This window comes from Chamaea fasciata, unplaced genomic scaffold (genome assembly GCF_029207755.1).
Source record: "Chamaea fasciata isolate MVZ Bird 193981 ecotype frontalis unplaced genomic scaffold, bChaFas1.0.hap1 SCAF_5, whole genome shotgun sequence".
In the NCBI taxonomy this organism is placed as follows: Eukaryota; Metazoa; Chordata; class Aves; order Passeriformes; family Sylviidae; genus Chamaea; species Chamaea fasciata.
Genome location: NW_027094090.1, coordinates 39,680,861 through 39,708,139, shown reverse-complemented (window position 1 = coordinate 39,708,139; position 27,279 = coordinate 39,680,861). Strand labels below are relative to the sequence as shown.

At 38.2% G+C, this 27,279-nt stretch overlaps 1 protein-coding gene across 2 annotated transcripts in view; it reads right to left on the bottom strand.

Annotated features, from left to right (window-relative positions):
- The window catches only part of ACSS3 (acyl-CoA synthetase short chain family member 3), a 68,424-nt gene extending 41,730 nt beyond the window's left edge, over positions 1-26,694 (bottom strand). The window contains exons 1-7 of one of the 2 annotated variants that reach the window (XM_066184592.1): positions 26,384-26,694; positions 19,150-19,294; positions 13,953-14,141; positions 9,024-9,158; positions 8,577-8,717; positions 6,243-6,323; positions 6,064-6,159 (exon numbers count right to left, since the gene is read on the bottom strand). In XM_066184592.1, coding sequence (XP_066040689.1) covers positions 6,064-6,159; positions 6,243-6,323; positions 8,577-8,717; positions 9,024-9,158; positions 13,953-14,141; positions 19,150-19,294; positions 26,384-26,694 — 1,098 coding nt within the window. Of the gene's footprint in view, positions 1-6,063; positions 6,160-6,242; positions 6,324-8,576; positions 8,718-9,023; positions 9,159-13,952; positions 14,147-19,149; positions 19,295-26,383 lie in introns of those variants that run through there. The other variant, XM_066184593.1, reaches the window with a different exon arrangement.
- Between the last annotated feature and the right edge of the window lie 585 nt (positions 26,695-27,279).

Below are 27,279 nucleotides of genomic sequence, written 5' to 3'. Positions count from 1 at the left end.
GCTATATTCCCATGCACAGATAGCTTTTTCTTACCTAGAAATTTTTATCAAATCTGGAAAAATTCTCACTTAGCTGCTTACAACTGGCATTTTGGAACTTTCTTGCTACCCCACACGAAGCCTGGACAGATCCTGAAGGGCCTCTATTCTGTTTTAGTGTGCTAACAGACTGTGGTCTGGTTTGGTGTTGGGTTTTTCCTGAGCTAAGGGGCATATCAAGAGAATTGTAAACAGAAGTAATCATTTATGACAAATTGTTCAATGATAAGTAATCCTAATTAAAAAAAAATCAGGAATACTTTTCTGTGGTGTTGAAAATATGAAAAGCAGTTAGCATAGAATCATATAGTCACAATCTTACTGCATGTGTAATTACCACAGTGCATGAACTGCTCCATACATATTCTGAAATTAAAAGAGGATGTTAATGTAGAATGAATTTTAGTTCCACAGGTATCATCATAACCTTTTCACGGGAAAGGTCACACTTTGAAGATGAACTTTAACAGAGCACTCAAGACAAGAGACACAGACTTTTCCTACTGCATCCAGCTGGGTCTGAACACTAGCAAGAGCACTGGTGAACCATTAATCAGATTCAAGGAACACAGAACAGTCAAAGCTGGATATGTACCAGTGGTTTTGCAGCCCTATGGTGAGATACTGCTCCTGGTGAGAGGCATTCTCAAAAAGAGGAGCACCATAAAAGATTTTTTTTAAAAATACAAAATAGAATGCATAATTGAAAAGCCATTTTTTAAAGGATTAAGCAGGCAGTGAGAAAATAAATGAAAAAGAACAGTTCCCAGCCCAAGTAGCAGAGAGTAGTATAATCGACACCAACCCCCCCCCACTTTTTGCAATTAACCTATTCTTAATTACCAAAAAGAAATACAAAATGATGCTTGCTGAAAAAGTGAATTATGTCCTTTTTCCTGTCAGATAACACACAGTACCCAAAGAAAAATCCTTCACCAGACTATCTTAAAGCACCACCCTAGCAGACCTTTTCATCAAAACTTTAATGTGCTCATCAGTATTTGTTCATGAACCTGTTTGTTCAAGTTGACCTGTCTCTGTGTAATGTTCACTATACCTGCAGATCTGTAGGTACCTGGTTAAGAGTTCAAGCCCACATCACTAATGCTAAAACAAATGGCCCCAGATTCTGAAAAATGCCAAATTGCCACAAGCTTCTCATTAAGTAATTATGTACTTGAACTAGCATCAATCATCCTGCACACCAAAACACCTAGCTGTGGAGCAAGTTGAAATTGGTTAGTCTGCCAGTTATGAAGCAGGCTGTGACTTTTAACCAAGTGTAAATATCCAGAGTCCACAAAAGGGCTATGTCTGGCCCTGAGCACACCCACTCCCTTCCAGATCCCACTTCATACCTGATTTCTGCCTGAGCTATGTCATAGACATGCATGTGCCTCAAACTTCCAGCAAACCTGAGCCTGACAGTATGTTCCACACAAACAGTTAAACTTTCAGGAGTGCTTGGGTAAACATGCAGAACTCTGACATGTGGATATTTATGTCACAGGTAAGCTAAAGCAGTTTAGGTTTGGAGTTACCAGTCTTGGATATAGAAGAAAACCAAATAAAACACAAACAGTAGAAAGAGGAGAAAATTCCCTATCAACCTGACAGTTGATAGGGAATACAAGCCAGAGAATAAGATATTAATTTAGGGAAAAAAAAAATCTGGCACAGGTGTAAAATATTCTTACTGATTCTGCAGAAAAACTTCCCAAGTGTCCTGGAAGCTGTGCAGAGTTTAGCAAATGCTAAAACAAACATGGACATATTGTGTCAGACTGAAATAGTTAATGGCCCAAACATTTTTAAGATCACTGAAAGACTTTGCCCACTGTAGCAAAGTGTGCAAAGAAGCTCATCTGTGACTACCAAAGTCCATCCCTCTGAATGTCCCTCCTGATGGGAATTCAGACTGTGAGTTAAGCCACCTGAGAGGGAACTTGAGATAAGATAAAGGTGGCACTACTGTCCAATTACCTCAGGTCTAAGGAGAAGTAAACAGGGCTGGGAAAGAATGCAGCCAAGAGCGAGGAGGTGAGCTTCTGGAAGTGTGATGGCAAAACCTCTGGTCCACATAAGACAGAGGGAGTGAATATCCACCACTATGAGAAAATTATGTGAGATGCAGCTCTTATGTCTTAGAAGGGGTCACAAACCATCAAAGACCCCCAAAGGTCCCCCAACTCACTCCTCAGGCCTTCTACCAGAGGACTGCAAGTGATTCAAAGTTTTGCAACAGATTTAGATTCTCCTACATAAGACAGCATAAAACTCCCTCATAGGGGAGAAGCTTGGGCATTCCCATGTACACCCGGATGTATATTAATACTCACTGAACTCTGTGTTTCATGGGATCCCCACCACAGAGAAGACCAAAAGAAGAGAACCAGCAGGACGCCACTGGATCCACAGGGGTGGTGATTAACTTTCCCCTTAATTTGTCTCTCCTCCTTTCCCCCCTCCTCTTTTTTATATTTCTTTCTCTCTCTCTCTACCTCACATTTACTGATAAATAAAATCCACATTATTGACTTTGGCATGTGGCCTTGTTCGCACTTAATTAATCTCCCTAATAATCAGATTCTAACACATAAGCAAACTATATCTCAGACAGTGCAAATTAATGTTAGAGCCCAAAACCTACAAATAAAATTTCCAGAGAGAGGTCATTTATTACACAAAACTTTTAAGAAGTACTACCATATTCCATGAAGGCTTATTACAACATGTAATTTTTATTTTTAAAAGTTAGCAGTATAAACAGTAAACCACAGGGTAATTGAATTCAGAACATGTTGACAGACTGCTGAGTCAATTGGGGACTGAGCAAAGGAGATACTTCTGCTGGATTTCTGCAGGGATCAGTTAGAGACCCTGTTGCTATTCAGTAATTGCATCAATACTGATGGAAATTGATTTTTAAAAGTTACTTGCAATAATATCTATGGTTGACAGGAAATAAGAGCACAGTAAATGGGAACAGGGCAGTTAGAAAGAGAGTGATCTGTCTCACCTAATTTAAAAGAGAAAAGTAAGAACAGACAATTCTTGTATCAGCTAGGAAGATTCCCACAGAAAAGACCTATCAAGAAACTGAGACAGACAGACAGGAACATCTTTCTAGAAGCACTTAGATTTAGTATACAATTTATGAGATGTCAAACAGACATCCTGAGGCAAAATGTGCTGATGATTTATGATTTCATACATGATTATCAAAAAAGATTCAGAGACACCAAGTATTATCAAGGGGATAGGAAAGTTCTTGTATGGAGAAAGTGAGAAGATACCAGGATAGATTACTTGAGGAAAGAGACACAGAAGAAGAGCTACAATAAAATGTCCAACAATGCAGGAATAAGAGTGCTTCAATTCCCTTTCTGTTTGACCCCTAACAACGGCTTCTTCAATTACCACCAAAAATCCAAAATTACTATTTTTTACCAAAAATCCAAAATTATGAGGAAATTCTCTCTGTGTAAAAAAATGTTGTACATGGAACTCATTGCCACTAAAACCTGCTGATGCCGAAGCACACACAAAATCCTGACATATCAGGATTCAAAAGAATATGCTCACAGAGGCATTCATCCGTCTGATGGTGACCCTGCTGCCAAAGTTCTGCTGAAGACTTGACATTTCTTACTGAATTGGCTCCACAATCAGTATGGGTGATAGCAAAGTGATCCTTCCCAGACTTCAGAGACAGTGTTTGCTTTGTAAGCTGATGATACTGGCTTACAAAAACAGCAGGAAAAGCTGGACGTCTGCAAGAACTGTGCCAAAGAAGAGTAATTTCAAACCTGTTGCTCTTACATATCCTGCAAATCTGCTGCAACTACAGGACTCCAGAGAGCCTTGTGAGAGACTCCAGGCACACAGATGTCTTGCTACATATAGCTCTGTGTAGGACAGTAGCTCCTTCTCTGACCTAGACCACTCAGATGAAGTCCTTAATGCCTGGTTCTTGACAAGTGTGTGTACCCTCTCCCTTACCCTAGCTCCAGCTCAAAGTCCCAAACACTGGAACTACAATGCTGCCTTTTTCCAGACATCACAGGACCACAAGTAGTAACTAGACTTTCTCTTCATAGTGCCCTGTTGCTTATAGCTTGAAACCCTATTAGGAAGTGTAACCCAGAGTGGGCTTTGAGACTTCAGGTAGCTTACTTGTTGCTGAAGTTTGTCATGATTTGGAGAAAAACAACATAGGATTGGTTATTTTAAACAAACCAAAACAAAAAATACACTTGCTTTTTTATTTAAAAGAAATCATCATTTTCACATTCCTGATAATAGTGTAACAACAAGTGAAAATTAAAAGCATAGTTTCCATATTAATTGTTAGAATGACAAGTTGTCACCTAAGTAATTTAAAAATAAACAAAATACTTGAAGGAGTGAGGGTATGAAGTCAGCACAGTTTACATTCAATAGTGGCTGTCCAGAAACAAAAGGAATGTGATGTTCTTCCCTCATGGCCAAACAGCACACTGATACCCCCTAACCCAAAGTATATAATTAGGCAACCATTTAGGAGATTTGAATAAAAATTTCTGAATACTTACTACTAATAGTATCAATGTTTTAATTAGTAAGTATTCATTTTCCTTCTGAGCAGAGGAAAAATTATGCACTATTCTCTTTGTAAATATTACTTTTATTCCTGTGTGTACAGACAACTTCCTTTTCTTCCCACTATTAACCCTCAAAAAGATGACATTTATGTCATGAACACTGTCTGGAGCCTTGATTTAGTGGCATCTTGGAGAAGAAAAATGGGAAATGTACTATTTCTGTTTAATAACGATCTCACCAAGAGCAAAAAATCACAAAGCAGATATGTAGGTCAACCTAGTACTAACTCTAATTTTTCTTTATGTTCACTGTTAAAAAAGTAGGATTTTTACTCCTTTGGTTTTACAACAGTTTAAACTCAGAGGTACTTTTACAATGACAATAACCACGTTGATCCCCATGCATTCACACAGAGATAAAACTTCACTGTAAGACGACTATGCAACAGAAAATGCTGAAGGACTCTTCACTTCCTATTCCTTCCTGGCTTACTCTACACCTGCTAGAATGAAAACCTCTTCATTGCAGTGATTCTCTTCTGACAATTCATGCAACAATTTTATTGTGGCCTAGCGCATTATCAGTGCTCAAAAACAGCAACTATAAAACTACTAATTTTCTTACACTGCTTTCCTCTTCTGCTTAACTATTGTGATGGTGCTCAGTTAACCCCCTTAGAATGAAGAATCTAATTAACATCTATCAGGCACTTAAACATTAATTAGACTATAGTCATTTAATACTCAAGCTAATACAATATTTGAGTCTACAAATGTGCACTTCTGTTACTGGGTGAAGTTTTTTATTTTCTTATTCAGAAAAATCAACAATATATTCTGAAAAAATAACAATGTAAGGCAGCATGATTACTTTTCTGAGCAGTAAAGGGTGCTGGAGGCCACTCTAATTGGACTAGTCTCCTCTCCATGCCACTAAGTTTTATCCCCTGAAGGAAAGGACTAAGCCACAAATGTCATCTGAGTCTTGGGTTCAGTTTCCTTGACTGGTAGAGAGGAAAGAAGAGACAACTCTCCTTATAAGTTCTGGTTCCAACCATACAGCTTTCAATTGCATCCAACTAAGATCCAGTAAGTATTTTTCATCACAAGATATGCAAAACACAACACCCTCTCCTACTTCCAAAATAAAGGTAGTCCAATCAGTAACACAGGTACACTCCACCATCTGCCGTATCTAGTTCTGTTGTTTTAGAGTTCCTTATGCGGCTAACTATTACCCTTCACACAAGTGTAGACAAGCTTGAATGACAGTGAAGTAAGTTTTCCTTAAAAATTACTGTAACAGGTGGAGAGTATAAACACTGAACATACACACACAATTTAAGTATCTGTGCCATAAAGAATAGACAGGCATAAACAGGATCATCTGGACCATCAGTTGGAGGGATTTCCAAGGGGGACTTTTTAGACTGGATCGTACCTCATACAAAACTGTAGTATTACCATGAAGGAGAGGTCCATAGCAAATGTAGGAATGACCAACAACCCAGCCTAAATCAGAAGCTGCCCACCATACCTAAAATGCAATATAAACAAAATTATAGTTAGGGGTTATAAGAGACATTCAAAAACGTTTACGTGACATTTAAACAGAATTACCTCACCAGGTTTGAGGCCATAAACAGCTGACATGGTCCAGTTTAGCATAACTGCATAGCCACCAGTTGGTCTCACAACACCCTAAATGAGAAAATTTGAGTGTTTAAATGCTTAAGATTAACATTTGAAGGATACAATCATATTGCTGTCTTCAATTAAATATTAAGGTTTCAGCAGCAATGGAATTAAAGTTGTCCAACTCCAACAACGTATGTACTTCTCACCTAAGAAAAAGATCTATTCCAACAAGAACATACTAACACTTCCACTAAAGAAGTAAGTTTGGAAAACAAAAACCAAACATACAATAAAACAAACATTCAGAAGATAACTAACAAAGCTAAAATTGTCTCATAGAAGTTGGATATACAAATACTCAGTCAATATATGCTGACAAAAAATGAGATTAAGTATTTACCTCACTTTAACCATACCATCTAAATGCAAGGCATATTTTAAACTCTTTGCCTACTCTATCTGTATCATCTTCACACCTACAAAGTAGTTGATCCCTGAAAAAACTGGGGTGAATTATTCCCTGAAACGTCCCTTTCTTGCCCTGACTCTTTTTAAAGACATCAGAAAATTGGCTTAAACCAATGTATATTCTTGAAAGTTTACTATTTAGCCTGAAGAACACGTATGAATGCTAAATTAATACCATCGCAGTCTTCAGTTAAAAGAGGGATTTGAAAATTAGAATGATAGATTATTAACAGCATCATGCACCTTGGTAAATCAAAACCCAGCTCTGAAACATCATTAACAGGAAACTTTTGGACATATTTTGCAATATTAGTATGGTCAGTATGGATGTCACCACCTTCTAGTACACTATTCCTAGAAGAAAGGATTAAGTAAAATGTGTACTGAACTAAAACTCAGATGAAATCCACTGGACCAAACAGATATGCTCTGCACAGACATTACAATGCAGCTGTCTGTCTGTCTGTGCTGGGCATGGTACATTCTCTTGATGTACTTAATAAAATGAAATAGGCACTTTCAGGTGTCATCCAAGAAATGAGGGACTGCAGAGATACACTAACTCATTAAAATGGAGATTGCCAAGGCAGAGAATGGTCTACAAACACTTCACCAATTTCAGACAGCAGATTGCCTTTGTTCAACTCAGCTTCTAACTTAGCCTCTGCTCTGAGATCAAGAAAAGCTTTTTAGGAAGGTCATAACTAAGTAGTTTTACCTGCATGGCCATTTAAATTAAGTTACTTAAATAAATAAATAAATAAAAAGTTATTTTATTCACTGAGAGTTACTTATTGTACCTTACTGCCAGTTAGCTCAAAATCTCTCTCTCTCTTGTAAGGGTGATTGATTCAAGGTATCTGTCCTTTTCTCCACAGAGACAACATAGTGAAGTAAACTGAGAACTATCACCTCTGAGATAATCTACTGATACTCAGTCAACAAAAATATCTGTTGTAACAAAGGATTTTATCTTGGGTTTTTGACAATATAACTGTATTATTTAGGATATATATGTTGCTTTCAAGGGCCCACATTGAAGGTAAAAGCAGAAGACATTTTTCTCAGCAAAAATGATGGCTTTTTTTTCCTTACATCCTTAGACATTCTGAGCTTTATAGGCAATCACATTAAATATTTTTAGCAGTATCACACACACCAGCATGTGTCATATTGTCTGAATCAGTGGTGGTAAGACTATTGCCAGAAAATTAGTTCACTTTTAAAATACAATCCTTTAAAAATACATTGTTAAAACTAATTTACATTCAAAAGCAAACATTTTCAAATAATACCCTTTGTTAATTTTCACTTAATCTAAACTTCTATTTTTATGGTATTATGCACTCAGAATTGGGCAGTAACACAAGCGTTCAGAACATCCTTTATTTCATTTAATCTGTAATGTCATTCACCATGTCTTATCTATAAGAAAATTAGCTAACGTGTAAATAATGAATAAGATTAGTCAGCAATAAATGCTATCACCAAGTGATATATTAACTGGTCTTGTCATTAAGTGACTATACTGTGCATATCTATGAAAGCTAAAACACAGAAGATAGTACTGAATAAAAGACATTCTGCTATCCTCAAAAGTTTATTATGTACAAACTTTTTGAAGAAAATGCATCTTTATATTACTACTATTTAAATTTAAAAACGTGATTTATTCCTAGACACTGCCTTTAAAATAGTGAAATGCGAAAAAATGAGATTAAACTATTTGTAGCAATGCTTACCATTTATAGCACCTGGCAAACATTTTCAACCTTTCAATTAAATATTTATTCAAAGGGAACTGCAAATAGTTGGTCACAGACTCTTAGACTACTGACAGTCCTTTACCTTGGGCAAACCTGTTGTCCCAGATGTATACAGAATATAAAGTGGGTGGTCTGAGGGAACGGAGACACATTTTGAACACTGTGCTTTTGCAAGCTCTTCTTCCCAGTCAAGATCACGACCTTTAGTAAGAGGAACATGGCCCTGCCCATTGAAAAATCAGAAAACTGTCAAAAGAAAACCACATGGAATAAATGGAATTCATTCAAAAAACATGCACTACTCAAATTTTTTGTACAGTACTATTCAATATTCTTTTACCTCTCTACTGCATTAGTTCTATTCAGTATTTAAATCTTATGACTATATGACTATATATAATGCTCGCCCTTAAAATTAAAAAACAAACTACAATAGATGCAGTAAAGTATTTCTTGCAAAAAAGTAAAGGCACATGCACTACAAAAACATGTGAAAGTTAACATAAAGGCACTACGACTGTACACCCACCAAATTAGGTCGCTGGTAAACAAGAACTTTATCAGGTTTGCTCTGTACCCTTGCCAGTGCTGCTTCTAGGAGAGATATGTATTCCACTTTCCTTTTCGGTTCTACTCCAAAACTTGCTGTTACAATAAGTTTGGGCTAAAAAAAATAAGATAGTTAATATGTACATTTGCAATGTATTTTAAATATGTAACCTAATAACATTTTCCATTAAATTCCATGTATACAATTTATCTTTACATAATTAGTCACAGGGGTTTAGATCAGTTTTCTAAAATAAAACAAACTTGTGTAATCTTTCTGTCTATGCATCTGCTTTCTGTCTGGAAGAACATTAATACCTTATGACACTTCACTATTTTCAAACACATTTGAGTAAATCAACAGTATTAACTTCTTATTAGTAGCACAAATATAATGAACACAGAGAGAAACCCCCTGTCCACCTTAGCTCCTCCACTAAGGAAAAGTGATGCAGTGATGTCAACAGTTAGTTGTACTGTTTTGCCTTCTACCTAATGCTTCCAATTTCATATTTTGATACTAGTTGAAGAACTTTGCTGGCTTTTTCACAGCCTGCAATAAAAGTCACAGGACAAAAAACAGAAGGAAGAGAGAAAAAAAGGCAAACGAGATGGCAGGATATGAGAAATACAGGAAGAGAATAAGCTAATGTCATAAGGCACATGAGGGAAGGCTAAAGTTTTCCAAGAGATGGCTGAAGGATTGAGGGTGCAAAATCACTAAAAATCAGATTTGTATAGTTCTGGGACTTTTGAGACTGATATCTATTTGCAAATGTGGACTTCATATTTTTGTCAATAAATTAACCACAGCTTTTATGTAAGACTTCCTAAGTGAAGAAATCTGCATACAAGCTGTTTTGACTTAGGTCCAAATATCAGTATTTCTATTTTTTGTTTTTCAGGGGAGAAACGGTAGCACCAAAGAAATTATGTATTAGAACGTAATTTACTTGGAAAAGAATGAGTCTTCAAACTTCATTGTTTTGAAGTTTTAGATGCTTATTTATCATATGGCGCTCAGTTTGATCAAGCTAGTTTACTAATTGCATGTATTAGCACAAATCTCATTAAGTAAGCATAATCCCAATGTCGCAGTTAAGGCTAAACTAAATTCAGCAGAGAAAGCACAGATTAAACTGGTTTTTTGCGCAATAATAAAATGTTTCTTGTCCAAATCTGTCATTCAGGAAAGATCCCTAATTGGTCTGTACTCAAAATAAAGATTTTGGATGAGCTTTAAAATTTCAGTATTCATTGATTTTCCTGTTTGGAATGCACTGAATTAATAGAAGATGATACAATACAATGCAATGAAGCTGAAAACTCATTGGAAGGCCACCCTGAAGTTAGATTGTAATAAATACAAGATACACAATTCTATTCAGGTGTTAAGACAAAAGACTTGTTACCACTAGCTTTATAGTAATATGTAAATGATGCAATCTGTGGTTATCAACTGCTTTGTATGTAGTAAGGACACCTAAAAATAACCAATACTAAATTAGCTAAGGTGATGTACTACCAAACTGAAGAAGCATCATGGATCACTCTGGGCAAATCAAAGGCTCAGATCTGGTTTTAACTGCTCTTTTATTTTCTCTGCCTAATGATGTAATTTCCCCTGCACCTCTTCTCGCATATTGCTTTCATACATCTATTTCCCACCTCTTCTCTGGCTCCATATTGTCCTGTATGTTAAGATTAGACAGACATATAACAAGTTTGAAGAAAAACCAGGAAGAGTTCAAGGGTATGCTGGAGAAGAAATGACAGAGATAGTGAGCTATAGAAAAATACATTATGAAGTAGAAATGAGATAAAGGAAGGCCCAATAGTATAAGATGTTGGTACAAAACCAACACTTTTATTCTGCTATAAAGACTCCTCCTACAAATTCTTCTACACTCTCTAATACTCCTCAAGTGACACAGCTGACACTCCTGAAGGAGGGGATGCCATCCAGAGGGACATGGACAAGCTCAAGGAGGAGGCCCATGACAACTTAAGGAGCTTAAAAAGGGTCAAGTACAAAGTCCTGCACTTATGCCAGGCCAAGCCCCCCAAAAATCAGTGCACTCTGGAGAATGAAGGGATTTAGAGTAGCCCTGTCAAGAAGGACCTGGGGATACTGGTGGATGAAAAGCTGGACATGAGCAATGCTTGCTGCAATAAGACAAAGGGGTAATGGCATTAAACTATAAGAGGATATATTTAAACCAGATATAAGGAAAAAAATTTTTTGCAATGAGGTTGGTGAAATACTGGCACAGGTTGCTCAGGAGAGAGATGCTACATGCCCACTCCTGGAAACATTCAAAGTCACATTTGACAGGACTCTGAGCAACCTGATATAACTGAAGATGCCATGTTCATTGCAGGGAAGTCAGACTAGATCACCTTTAAAGGTCCCTTCCAACTGTTCCATGATTGTATGAACCTACCTATTGTTTTGATATTACAAATTATATATTCCCAGACTCAAGTGAAAGGAAAGATGACAAAAAATCCTGTTCTCATCCTCTGTACCACTTTATCACAATTCACTGCATAAAGCCTGTAACTGCCAACACCTGACACAAGTAGAAATTACCAGCTGCAGGACTTTGCAGCATTCCCAGACCTATTTAAAATTCAAGATAAGTTAAGGTAAACTGGCCAAGTGTACCTTTCCATACTCACTAGAAAGTGCTTGTTATTTCTTTCACTCAGACTTTCCAACAGAGTATGAAGTTCGATCTTTCTTCCACAAGAGCATCTTACAGCCACCTTTCCACAGCACATCTTTAACACTTTCTAATTAATTTTACCAACATCAGGTCCTGTACTGCAGCATATAAACCAATTCACATAAAAGCCTAATAAAAAGGTTAGGTTATTGTGCAACTGCTTTATTTATTCAGCATTTTTACTGTCTATCACAGGTACTTACAGGTAGCCTCAGGACTGTGCAATTCACTTATCATGAAAGCTTTACCACAAGGAAAATTGGGGCATGTTTTGAAATTTAGATTGAGGATATGCCTCTCCTTACTCATATTTTCATTATACATCAGATGGACCAAAAATCATCCATAATACTGCCTTTTAAAGAAACCAAAAGTCAATGTAAATTAGGACTTAGTCCATGGTTTGCACCTAATAAGTATATAGCTAACCCTTCAAAAGAGTTGCTACGTGACCTTGGGTAGAAAACTTCCTCTCTTTTGATTTTAATGCATGAAGCAAAGATTACGATTATTGTGTTCTCTTCCCTTTCTTCCCTGGGGAAATACCATTGGGATTAATTAGTTAATAATTGCAAAATATTCTAAAAGTAAACATGCTAGATAATTTGTACTGTAGCAACCTCCATTTTTAAAGCCTTTAATTTTTTCTTCTACATAATTTTTACCTAATTATATATAGCTTGTTAAAAAAATGGGGAAGTAGGAAGAAAGACAGGGAAAATTAGAGAGCTGTTGTTAGCCTTTTTTCATCATTCCAACAAACCACTTTGGCCATTTTATTAAGATCTTTGTTAAACCATCAAGGAGCAGAGGAGAAATGCATTCAACTCTCTATTTACAGATATTTATAAAACTGAAAGTTCAGTCATCTGAAAAACACTTCTGGACACAGAAATCTAAGTGAAAGTTTCACAAATTCTGAACACTTGAACCCTACACAAAATCCTGCTTTGGTTTATACATCTAAGCAACATGACTCAATTATAAGACAGCTACCACAGAGAGTCTAAATGCTTCAGGTGACTGTTCAAGGTGACAAAGACTTTACCTTGTTCACTAGCAGAAAACAAGAATAGGCCATTCCATTGTTAGCTAGTTTGAAACTAAGGCATACACAAGCTACTGATATGCCTGTATATGGTACTAAGAACACTCAAGCAGTATTTTCATTTCAGTAACATAGACATCATAATGCTTTATAAACAAGCTCATCTTATGCCAAACACAGAAGCCTTTAAAGCATTCATCTCTATTAATTATGTAATCTGCACAATCACTTATTTAGGGCAATGGTTTACATAGCTGTCCTGTTTTGTGTAGAAATTAAATGAAGTAGAATTACAGCTTGTTCTAGTTCCATCCAGCCAGGACAGGGTTATTTTTTGTAATAGCCAGGAGGGGCATGGCCAGGACCCAGAGGTCATTCTATACCACCTCAAGCCATACACAAGGTGGGAAGGGGGAATGGGTCCTTTGCAGAGGGTGTGGTAGAGTAGTGCAGGTTCTGTATGGTGTGGATCGTTCACCCCTCTTGTACACTCTGCTATGAATATTGCTGCTATTCATTTATCTCATTGCTGTTTCTAGCACATTGTTCTTACCTCAACCTTATCTTTACCTTTTAGGCCTCCAATTCTCCTCTCCACTCCCACCACAGGGAGGAGGAGGGAGAAGGGGGAGTGAGCCAAGAATATATGGTTTGGAATGCTTCAATAAATTGGGGAATACCACTTCTAAATCACAACACAGCTGAAAACATATACTACCTAATATGTCTAAACACCAGAAAAGCCAATGGGTTGGCAGAATTTTCCTCATACACTTGATGAAAATGCTGAACCAAAAGCCAATATTAAGGAGATGCTTTGTAGAAAAATATTGACAAACAAGAGAAGAAAGCACACTCTATATAGACAACAGTGTGTTAAACCCCTGCTTTTGTAGAAGGGGTCAAAATTGCTCACTTTTATAGGTGTCTGCTATACAAGTATCAACCTCAGCACAGACATAGTACTTTGTTCATGTTGCAACAATAGGTATTATAAACAAATGGAGATTGTGTACCACACAAAGAGAAATGTTAGCCTGTCTGGGAAAAAATCCAAACAACAGGTTTTTGGCATTGAGACTGATAGGAGTAACTAAAGCAATGGTGTTTGTTGCTCCAAACAGGTCATTACCTTTGCATGATCAATGCGAACTGAAAGTTCTTTAGATGCAAATCCACCAAAAATCAGGCTATGGATGGCTCCTATTCTGGCACAAGCCAGCATGCAGTACACCGTCTGTGGAATCATGGGCATGTAGATGACCACACGATCTCCTTTCTTCACACCATGTCTGATCATGACATCAGCTAACTTGGAGACCTGTACTGACAAAACATTCATATTTAAAGTTTCTCTCGATCTGCTGTTGCCCCATAAAAAAACAAGGTTCATACAGTCAACATATGCACAACATCAAAGAGACATGCCAGTATGATAAAGAAAGTTGATGTAATGTAATCAAGGTTTAATAAATATAAGACAATCTCCTCTTTGCAAAAAAATCCACTAATATATTTTTCTTTTGTAAAATAAAAATGGAAGGAGACTAATTACTGTAGTCAGTACAGCCAAAAAAAAAAATCATTAGCAATTTCTAGCAAATTTTTAAATGAGTTTACCAGTCATTCAGGTAACAGTTTATATTTCTCAATTTTAGCTCTTAAGAATGAATGTCAACAGTGCATTTCATAATATAAGTTCTGGCCTAACTAGATAATTTTGAAACACAAATCAATATGTAGTAGTATTTTCTTTACTGCAGTGTCATAAACTTCTCAGAATCTGAGACAAGAGACCTTATACCCTGAAGCAAAGGTAAACACAAATTCAGAGAAATATCTAGATTTAAAATTAATTTTTGCTCTCCATGTCAGATTTTCATTTTTGCTATGCAGAAACATAAGAGAGAATATGTACAGCAGCAAAGGACTGGAACTCAAGAAATGAAATAGACTGATCAGCAGCAATGCCTCTGTAACACCACGAGAAAATATTTACTACTTTTACAGTACACAATATTCAGTCACAAAAGTACTACTGAATATTTCATTAGTATTTACCACATAGTAAGTTGGATTATAGTAAGCATGGGAGTCCGTGATAAGCACTCTGAAGTTGTCCCAACCTGTTTGTTGTGGCATGGCAATGTGGCATCTTATGAAAGAAACACTTTTATTTGTATTATTTAAAAAATTGAGTTTTCTCTTTTTGAAGAGTAACTACATTCAGTCCTAGAATCCTCACAAATACATTGAAAAGGATATCAACTGCTTTGTATGCGGTAAGGACATGTAAAAATAACCAATACTAAATCAGTTACAGTGATGTACTTACCCAAGTGAGGAAGCATCATGGATCACTCTGTGCAAACCATAGTCCCACTACCGGTTTTAACTGCTCTTTTCTACTGTTTTACCTCTCTACCTAATGATATTTCCTGCACCTCTGCTGCCATTTTGCTTTTATATATCCATTTCCCATCTCTCTGTTTCTCTCTTCAGTGGAAATACATGTTCAGATTTTCAGTAACCTGAGACAGTAACATCCAGAAGCTCCAGGAGCATCTGCTCTGTCTTTGCATTAAATTCACAGCTCATCCACAATCAAACTGCATATTTCTACATTCTCCCTGAGGATTTAAGAAAATGGAAACACAGACGCCCCAAGCAGGCACTCTTGCATCAGAAGATACTGCATAAGTTCCATTTGCTGTAAGCATTGCATAAATCTGTGCCGTTATTTTCAACCACAAGAAAGAACATGTTTGTAAGGCAAAGTCATCACCACACCCAGCTGAAAACTCACACAAACTAAGATATCTATATGATTTGTATGGAACAGATCTCTTATCTTAAATGTTACTGATTTTCAAGAGTAATATCTTTAATGCTAGACTTATTAATACCCAGCAAGATCATATAAAACTGATATACACCATCAAAACTCAACAAAAACCTGGACATGTACAAAGCTAGCATTTATTGCCATACCACCAGCATTTGCAGTCATTTCTAAGTATAATTAGTGAAAGTAATTGTAAATAAAGATAACAACTCTACTTCCAAAGGTAAATTACTTTTCTGTACTTCCTAGTGTGAAAACATTAAAATCTGAAAACACAGAGCTAACATCACCTTCTCTCAAAAAACCAAGAAAGCTAATTGTTATCTTCCCTGCCTGTGACTCTTAGAGTGTTGACAAAAAGGCCAGAGGCAATGAAAATAAAATTTAATGAGTATTTTTATCATCACTGTAAGTGTGGGTAGTGGGCAGTAAATAGTTAAGCACAATGGACAAGTATTATTATTATTATTCATTATCATTATTTCATGAATAATTATTAATAACTATGAAAAAGGCAATGTTTGCTTGCTAAAGGAAAAAGACATTATTTAACGATTGTAATTAGTAATCTTGTAATAGAAGACTCCCAGTGCCTGTAAACAAGCTATATAACTGGTTTCCGGGAGCAGGAGGGAGACAGCAAAGAGATCTGCAAGCACTTACATGAAATCTATCATATCTAAAGCAGACTGTGTACAGCACACTGCAGACAGGAACTACATGTTACCTGTGCCAACCCAGTAATCACCTGTCTGCACCTAATTTCCCCACCCCATAGACTTAATGCCACTGAAGACAACAATCCAATACAATACACAGGTATCTATGATTTTCCTTTCCTTCATCCTCTTGACAGACAGGGAACATTTGGACTATACAATAAAACAGTCTCTATCTGCAACTATTTGGAAGACAGAGGGACATTGTAAAGTAGGTTTACATTGCTCTTCAGATTGATGTGGTAGCCCTGAAACATCCAAGCAATCACTCTTTCTAAAAAAAAAGGGGAGGGCAGAAAACTGAGTACTGACATTTCATTAAACTGTTAAAAGCCATGAAATCTTCCACTTTCTTACAATGTGTTGTCATTTATGATTTACATTAATACAGTGCACTGTACTTTATCACTCAAAAATTAACATGCTATTTCTCCACATTTTTTCAAGTTTAAGACTGCTCATTCACTGTAATATATTTGACATTTCAGTAATAAAAGCACTTGAGACCAAGTAATATAATAAGAAACTGAAGTAGGCTTGCAGTTTGGAAAACCAGAGCCTAAATTACACTTCTATCAAATGCATGGACCCAGTGAGCACTGTTTTACTTTTACCCAGCAACCAAATACTACAGCTGTATTAGCAACTTAGGTTTCTAAGTCATTCAGTTCTGAAGTAAACTCCTAGCAGCTACCAAAAGCAGTTTTGGTTCATGCCAAAAGAATTCATCTTAAAAGATACAAAACCAGAAATCCCATTCAAAATGCTCAAAAGAGGAATTCCAAACCTTCCTGGGTTGAAGAGTGACTGGGACACACAAGCATAGAATCCTCTAAACTCTCCTAGACCTACAAGATCCATGAAAAAAATACAACAGCCTACATCCCTCCCATTTTCATCAGATCTCTTTGTTACTTTTGTTTTCAGGAGTCCAGTAGCTAGCAGATAAACCAAACTAAACTTATTTTACAAGAGGAGACCAGAAAGTTTCAACAGACAAGCTATTAATATCAAATATTGCCTTTCACATTTATTTGCTTTTGATTAAGAGCAAACTGTAGAGAATAGGACTCAGCCTCCTGCAAGATTATAATGAACTTCTGAGTGAGTACTGCTACAGACCCCAGAAAGGTTAAACCAGTTCTTCCACTTGGTTTGGCAATGCTCTGTAACAAGAAATGTACATGAAAGGATGTGTATGTCGACTAGCAAAATTTTCTCAAATTTTGCACAAATTCGCCATGCCTTAAAACAATTAATAGACTTACAGAGATTTAAACTTAGGAGACTTAATATGGTATCAAGCTTAAAAAGCAGAAAAAAGGCTATCTCTCAAGTTCTTTTCAGAAGAAATTTCCACCAAGCAAGTTCACTTAAGATAATTTACATTAAAATGTTGCATTTCTGCATTAAAATAAACCAAGTATTATATGAAATGTATATACAGATTGATTTCACATATACACATACATGTGCATATATATTGTGTATAATAGGCTTAATAATTATTGAAAGTAAATGACACAAAAATTGTACATATAAAATTGTAATTACACTTATTATACACTAGTTCAAGTAAAATTAAATAAGGAGCTGGATCCTTTCAAAGTCTTCTGACTTCTTAAAAAACCAAAGCTAGTTGTTCCAGCTCCAGCATTCCATACGGCATGGGGTTTTTTGGACTTGGTAAATAAATAAAAAGCTGGTAAGGAGTACATGTTTTCAATATTTTCCTTAAAAGGTAGAATGCATAACAGCTTTATCATTTCTTTGTAGCTGTATGACTTCTCTTTACTTGGAACAGCAGAATAAACCCCTCACAAACTGAATTACTCTGTATTCTGAACCTCATTTCACATTTTAAACCACAGGTTCACATTACTCCAGACACTACATGCATATCTTAAATACAGGGAGTGTGTTGCATACAAAGTAATCCATCTTTCACACTGAAACACATTAAGGAAGACTATGAGTCTAACTCCAACATTTCTTTGTACTCAGCGCTAAGTTCAACTGCTATGTTTAACTGGAAGGAAAAAGGCAGCTAAACAAAAGTAGCAGCATGAGGATAAACCTCCAGCAGACAGCCCTGAGAGCCAAGAACCTCCAATGGGGCAGGCTACAAATACCCATGGTGGCAACAACCCATGGTGAGGCACAGAGTTAATCTGAATGGGCTGATGCACAACTGGATATTCACAATCTCATCAGGAGTGAGCTACCTCAGCCAACAGGAAAGCTGAAATTCACAGATCTTCAAGACAGAAGGGCCACCAGCACTCACTCTCATGAGAGTCTAACACAGGAGCAGGTCATGTAGCTTTCTTTGGAGTTCCCCCAGTTAAATTTCATTTAGGCTTACACTCAATTATGTGCAGCAACAACCAAGGTACACATTTCATTTCTATGGAACTGCACTTTAGCTCATGACACCAACTGTCAAGAGACTTAACCAATGCTATGCTTAACCTTTTAATTAAGATCTGTTGGGGTAAAAGGAAATGAAATGGAACACAGAGAAGTTAAAAATTAAACCAACAAGGGTAAAAACTATTAAACTGTAGAAGAAAAAGAGGAAATAGAGGAATTTTAAAACCTATTGGATGCAGTATAATTTGGCAGAGGTAGTAAAGCTTATAAATCAATACCGAGCACAGCAAAAGGAGTAAACTAGAGAATAGATCATTTCTACCTCTCTGGTATCTACCTACTGTGCAATATTTATTGCCCCTTCTCATTAACAAGGTTATTCTGAAACATACCTGTTCCAAAAGTTCCTTATATGTTATTTTCTCTTTGGTATTTGTTACAGGACTGTCATAGATAATGGCAATTTGGTCTCCTAGTCCATTCTCAACATGACGATCTACAGCATTGTAACAGATATTCAGCTCTCCACCTACAAACCTGAAAAAGAAGTTTAAAGTATGTGATAGCTAGCCTTCCAAAATAAGACAATTTTTTTTTCTTTTTTCTTTTTGTCATTTTGCGTTTTCTTTTAAGGAATGAGAGCATTGAATTAAAACATAGCTCTAGAAACATTATACTCACTTCAGGAAGTTCTTTTTCACTGTGTAACCTCATAATTCACTCAACAAGCTACATACGACTATTAGTGAAAATAGAGACATTAAAGTACTGTATCTTAACTGACGTAACTAAGAATCTGCTAAATTTGGTCTTGGTTTAACTTACTTTGCATTAATCACACTGATTTTTATATGTATTGTATCACAGAAAAAGCATAAATTCACATAAAATAATTCGACATTATGAAAACATGCTGTTATTCTACTTTGTCCTGGCACACACACATATCCTTTCCAAGGAGAACAGGTTCAGGCCTCAAAACAGTCTTATTCATCTCTTGGCAATAACAGTTAAACTTAAAACCATCTGTAGCTAAATGAAAGGGATCCCAGGTTATAAGATCATGTGATTATAATGCATTTGACAACACTGTTTAATATCAGTGACTCAAAATTTTCTGTAAAGTGATATATGTCACAGCCTCTTCAATAGCTAGACATTTACAGAAAATTCTTATCTTCCAATTAAATGAAAAACATTTCACAAACTAGGTTTCACTTTTAGAGTAATTTTACACAGATAAAGAAAATTCAAGTGCAGCACAATCCTCAAAATACAAAAATACAGAAGGTACCAGATACAAAGACAATTCTATTTACAGGAAGATGACACGGTACCTAAAAGTTAAAGTTCACACTAAATGATGCCCTTTTCCTTTGTTTTACTATCTGGATGTATCTCTGTGCAGCAAAAATAGCAATATACAAAAAATACACAGTTGAGAGTTTCCAAAAGGTTCTGTGGGGACAACTGTACAATGGTAACATATTGTTACAATGCAACTAGAAATAAACAATGGCCTAAAGTAACTCACTACTAGTTAAAAGAAAGTATTTCCTTCTTCACTGCTCCTGTTTAATAAAGGACTGCTCTAAATCAGGATATTTTATATAATACTCTTATATCCATACACACAAATGCTTTGGGATAGTCTTTATTATCTAAAAAAGGCAATTATGAAATTAAAACCAGTTAGGATGTTTAGGATGCAGTTATGTTACTGCAACTCCTTTACAATGTCATTTATAAGGGGAAAGTAGGGGACTATGAAAGTCACAAACCATTCTGTACAAAAGACTACAAAACCCTTCCCCTGAAGGAGGACTATATGAACAATAAAGGATCTGAAGCTGTTTCACATAATACAGAGAAACTCTGTATTACTGTCATAAAAGTTGTGTAAGATTCAGATTAATATATCAAATCACTGTAAGATGGTATTAACAAGGGAACGCATACTGGGGCTATGCATAGTCACTTAAAAATGGTCAAAACCAGATTATTATATCAATATCAGATTATTATATCAAATCACTGTAGGATGGTATTAACAAGGGAACAGTACCTGGGCTATGCATTGTCACTTAAAAATGGTCAAAACAAAAGCAGGCACAAGAGCTTTGGTTCTTCTAAAGACACATGGAAACATCAGCATGAATTTTTAGCAACCACTTACAAACAAGTGTGTGAAAGAGCTATAAGCACAGGTTTTATCAAAAACCATCTGGAAGGTGTGATGAGAGTTTTGTTACCTTGTTGAGAAGGAAGGAAGTTCTGATAGGATCAGAAAAGTAGAGATGTACTTTTTTACACTAAATGAGAGTAGAAGCTGAAGAAAATGTTAGACAATATTAGATAATTTGAGATATTATTACGTAAATTGACCCTGTCACAGTTTCAAAAGTGTAAGCAACATTTGAATAGCAATCTGGGCAACATTTCCAAAATTCAAAGGGGATTATATACTGCATTTATAGCTTAGCATCAGAGGAAAAACGTATGTTGCAAAACTGCCCTCTGCCTGTACATGTTAAAGAAAGCTGTTTCCACATTCTTAGATAAATATTTGTTTTAACCTTTTTCACTGGCATTTCACAAAATTTCACAATAATTTGTTCAAGAGTTTCACTAACTTCAGTATTAAAAAGATTTTTCTCACTAACATCTAAAGACTATGTTTCCCATGTTGCAACTGAAGACAGTTTTGATCTGCTCAAAGCCAACTCAAGGAAGTTTTTCCCTCGACTTCTTTGCTACAAATTCCATGTGGTTTAAAACCTAAGTCTCTGTTTCGACTTTTACATCAAACAATTTCAATCCCTTCATCCTATTCTTGAGCAACCATTCTTTGTAGCTCTTGTTATTTTTCATGCAGGCAAAACCCAGATGTTTTGTGCTCTATCAGCCACTGATGCAGTTTAGAACCGTACCTGGGATTACTGTTTTAAAAAAAAAACAAGCCAGGGGACGATGACACTGATCACTTATTTTCTGGAAATCATTTTGCATTCCACTGACAATACTGGCATTTCCAATGGCAGAGAGCGAAGAAAACACACTGGGGCATGGTTCAATTTTCTTCCATTCTCTTACAATATTAAGAGATAAAGAATTGCTTCATGTCTACATTTAAAATACAGTAACAGCTTCCTTCCACTTCTACAATTGAAGTAGATTACACTGGAAAATGCATGAAAACCATCTGTTTCTGTAAGTCCCAGGTTTTGCAACCAAAAGCAAAGATACTGAAAAAAATATTGCTGTTTCCAATTGATCTAATAACATGTCTCCAAAAGAGGAAACAAATTCTAACTCAAGACGCACACATATGAACTTCTTAATACTATTTTTCAGGTCTCCATAAACAGCTTCCAAGGTTTAAGGAGCACCTCTGACCAGAAGTCCATCTTTACCCTGTGAAGCCAGCAAGCTATGGTTTTGCTTGGAAGCCTGGCCTTTTTCTCAGCTGAGTTCTACTGTCTGTTTTCTCTTCAGCCTGTCCTCTGAAAGACCCTCTTCTATGTTCTCTCTCTATGATATTCAAAGAACTTGCCCATCTGTCACCCTGCTGAGCACACTGACTGCTGCTAAATATTTGAGACTTCAGAGGCATTGAGGTACAACACTCTATCATATACAGCCTGCTATCACTTAAAATGAACTTTAAAAAGTAAACAAAACTGCCTGTTGCACATTAAGACATTTGTTTACACAAATCTGAATTGCTTAAAGTTTTTTCATCCACAAAGCAACAGGCATGTCAACAATTACAGCCTGATGAATCTTCAGACTTTCATCTTCATATAATGCCACAGAATCACAGACTGGCTTGAGGTTGGAGGGGACCTCTAGAGGGCACCTGCTCAGGCAGGTCTGTGGCATCCCACTCTTAAGGGGAAGGCAGAACCTAAGATTCATAAATGCCCATGGTCAAAAACAAGGACAAAAGTCAGTGGGTCTGCAAAAAGTTACTAAGTTTTATAAGTAAATTTCACACACTTTGTATGGAAATCAGGGTAAGTTAGTCCCTGATACCCTAGTATAAGCACATGGCAGTAGTTTTGGATAAAGGTAGCATGCAAGGTAAAAGAGAGAGATGAAATAAAGAGAGGGAGAGAGAAAGAATATAGATTTCTTGGGTTATGTTACCAAAAAAATGTTTATTCTATTCAATCTGTTGAAACCACTTGGGAAGATGTTTTCTTTGTCTCTTGTAACTCCAGGGGGGAGGGTGTCTTTCTGATACTGGGCCAGCTGTAAAAACCGGGCGGGGCATTGTTCCTTATCCCTCCCACTACACATCCACCCTCCAAGGGGATATCTTCTGGTAATAGGCCAGTAAGGCTCACCAATGATATGACACATTACATCATCCCATTATGAGATGCTCCACCCAGTGGGGGGAGCCAAACCATTCCTACCTACATAAAAACTGAGATGTAGGAACACCAGGTACTCTGGTTTTCCCCTGGATTCCTGGAGGAAGACTAGACTCATCTCGCCATTACAGGACTCTTTTTCTACAGGACTATCTCTACCCCAACAGAACTACATCTGCCACTCCAGGAGGGCTTACTTTGGACTGCTTCTAACACCCTGACCAACAGGGTGTCAAGTTGTATTTCTGACCCTGTCAGGGTTTCTAGGACTCTTTTCTTTGTTTTATTTGATTGTTTTTTGTACTACTACATCTGTATCCTTAATATCCTAGTAAAGAACTGTTACTCCTATTCCCAAGTCTTTGCCTTAAAAGCCTTTAATTGCAAAAGTATAATAATTTGGAAGGGGAGTGGTTTTACATTCTCTGTTCCAAGGGAAACTCCAGCTTTCCCTGGCAGATACCTTAGTCTTCCCAAACAAAGACAACAAGAAAGACAGAAAAAGAAATGACCAATTCTGGCTCCAGTGTTGGTCCAGCAGATGGTCTTTTCAGAGACCTGAGGCACATGGGCACCTGACCTTTGTGGGGGTAACATTTTTTAGATAAGTTTTTTTGTTTCTATGCAAATTAGTTATCATGCATTGTCCATTCTTCTAGACCTCTCTGAAAATGGGTCAGAGGGCTTTGGCAGTCTTCTGTAGTCCTGATCCCCCTACAGTTCATGCCCACTTATCAACCTTCCCCCTGCACCACGTGGTGCTTATCTCCAGGGGCTAGAACAAGGACATTTATCCAAGAAAAGTGTTGCCCTACCTCTGTATGGCACTTTTCTCCAGCCATAGCCTGTTCTTTCTCCATGTAATTATTACCAACAATACTTGGTTGGCTCCACAGCTACCTGGCTATGGGTATTTGAGACATACACATTACCCCCTCTTATCTTCTAGGCTTCTACAAGGTCAGCCTGGAGTCAGTAGACCAGGACCATGTCCAGATGGCATTTTAGTATCTCCAAGGACAAAGAACCCACAACCAGCTCTGTGCCAGTGCTCAATCACCCTCATATTAAAAAAAGTGTTTTCTGATGCATAAAGGGAATATCTTGTGCTTTCGTTTGTGCCCACTGCTTCTGGTCCTGCCATTGGACATCACTGAAGAGAGTCTGGTGTCTTCTGAACAACCTCCCTTTAGGTATTTGCCCACATTAACAAGATGATTTCAGTTTCTGCTTCCACAGTGGTAGAAAGATGTAAGTTAAAAAGTGAGGCTAGAAAAGAGCTTGGAAGACAACTTTGACTTGCTTTTCAGACCATGAAACATCCATTTTTCCCTCCCATAAGGTGAAATAATTTCCACCTGAGATGTAATGCTTCACAAATGCTTAACCCTGTTACTTTAAACAAGCAAGCTTATCCTGCTCAGCAAATCAAACCACATTTACTTGGCAGAATTTGATAGCAAAACTATGTTCATAAGCGTGTGTAATATTCTCATTCCTTAGTTCTTCAAAAGTAACAATTGTACTGATTTCATTATCTTGTTTGGAAATGCCACAGTCAATGAGCTTTACTGGTCTTCAATCACAGAATCACAGAACTAATTCCATTGGAAAAGACCTTAAGATCATGAAGTCCAACCACTAAACACAGCACTGCCATGTCCACCGCTACACCTTGTCTGTAAGTGCCACATCTATACATCTTTTAAATACCTCCAGGTCTGGAAATTCCTTCGTTTCCCAGGGCAGCCTGTTCTAATACTTAACAATCTTTTCAGTGTGGAAGTTTCTCCTGATATGCAATATTCTTAATATCCAATATGTCTAATATCTAAACCTCCCCTGGAGATACTTGAGGCCATTCCCTCTTAGGGTCCTTTCACTTGTTACTTGGGAGAAGAGGCTGACTCCCACCTGGCCATAACGTCCTTTTATGGAGTTATAGAGAGCAATAAGGTCTCCCCTGAGCTTCCTTTTCTCCAGGCTGAACAACCCCAGCTCCCTTAGCTGCTCCTCATAGGACTTGATCTCCACACTCCTGTCTAGACCCTAATTATGCAGGCAATACTATCTGCACTTTCTGAATAGTGCCACAACCTCGAGATCAAAGTCTCAAGAATTCTATTCTGAATAGTGCCATGACCTTGAGATCAAAAGTCTCAAGGATCCTATCTATCCACTGTTACACAGCCCACCATGGCTGGGTGTTACTTATAATTTAGCTTAAGACATATAAATTTTCACTACTAGAGGTGTCAAGCAATGGTATCAGACACCAATAAGAAAGCCAGCTCTGCTCCACTCCACTGGTTCTATATCTTTAAGTTTGCACAGATTTGAGAATTATACTTTTAATTATATTTTTAACTTATTAGCATTTTTTATCAAAAACAAACCAGAAAAATACAGAAAGGGCAAAGAAAATTGATGTACCAAACAAAGATGACCCTTATCCTACATTGCGGTTTATATTCTGCATCAGTTTCTTCTTGAGAAAAGATCAAAGAGCATGATGCAAACGCTGAAAAAGAGACAAAGGTGGCAAATACAGAATATGAACAGTACACTACCTTTGAGAAAGCATTGGAAATCCTATCCAGTAATTTATAAGAAGGATATCCTGTTCTGCCTTAGAGCAGTTCACCATTCACTAATGAACATAGATATTACAATGCCCAAGGCCTTTGCCAAATATTACCCTAACCACAATATCTAAATTACGACCTACTTAGACAGTATCTGAGATTAAACAATCCTGACAGCCACAGTTTTTATACACTTGTGGTTTTGTATGCGTGCCTCCCCCGGCATCTGAAGCCGGGTTTCCCATGTTCACGGCAGCCTGTTGCCAATTCGGACCCAAAAGGGGTTGGCTGGGGAGCATCAGGCACACTCATCCACATCACATAGCCATGGACTCAATCACACACGCACATGTCACACCTTCCAGAGTGCACAGTAACGCGCCCTCACCCCAACACGCTCACCCATGCTGCTTTTAATCAGCAGCTTTAACCAGGTGTAATCATTTAACTCCTTCAAGCTCCGTAGCCGTCTCCTCCAACAGCGACGGCACACCGACCATCGCAGAAAGATGCTGGGGTCGTTCTGTGCTGAGCACATGCCCCCCAGGGCAGCACACCCGCAGCCCCCTGGGCAGGCAGCGCTCCCTCCCCGCTGCCGCCGAGGCGAGCTGAGCCGCCCCGGCCATGCCCCGACCAACGCACGGGGGTACTCGGGCACTCACCAGGAGGCGCTCCCCAGGCTGCCCCTCTCCAGGGTCCGGACCCAGGGCTTAGACCACTGGATCTGCTCGGCGACTTCTCCCCAGACCTTCTCGGGCTCCGCCAGGCAGGACCTAAAAACTTCCTCGTACTTGCCCAGCGCCCGGGAGGATGCGGCGCGGCCGCCGGGCGGCGGGCGGGGAGCAGCGGCGGCCCGGGCTGGGAGCGGGACGCCCGCACAGGGCCGGCCCGGCCGCCGCCAGCCACCGCCGCCCCGGCCCGCCACCGCGCCACTAAGTTTTGGCAGCGCCGCCAGCTTGCCCAGGAAACCCATGTTCCACGGCCTTTAAGGGAGAGGGGCCGCACTGGCTTCTCAAGGCTCCAAAACGCCCTCGGACGGTAGAGGACGGAACGGCAGCGCTCCCGGGGGCCGGCGGGGCACGGCGGGACTGCCCCCGCGGCGGGCCGGGCCGGGCCGGGCCGGGCCGGGCCGAACTGCCCCGCCCGCGCCCCGGCCCTGCTCCCGGGTGCCACCGCCCCTCGGAGCTCCCGGGAAGGGACTGGAGCAAGACGAGGAGGGTCACTTCAGCTGTGGCCGCCTCAGCTGGCCGGGGCCGGGGCCGGGGCCATGATAGGACCCGTGAGCGCTTGGCAGCGAGCCAAGGCGGCGGAAAGACTGAAAAAGGAGACCGATACCTCGAAGTGTTTGTGACTTACAGGTCTGCGTTACACGTAGCCAGAGTACTCCTCAAGTATTTATTTTGAAAGACATTTCTTGCTTTGAGAAGCTTCCCAGTGATAAAATGAGGCATACTGTTTTTGCTAGGAAGAAGGAAAAAAACAACAACAACAAAAGTCCATTCTGCTTTCCAGAAAGTCTCTAACATCTGTAATGGATTTTTTTCTGTTTTGATCACTA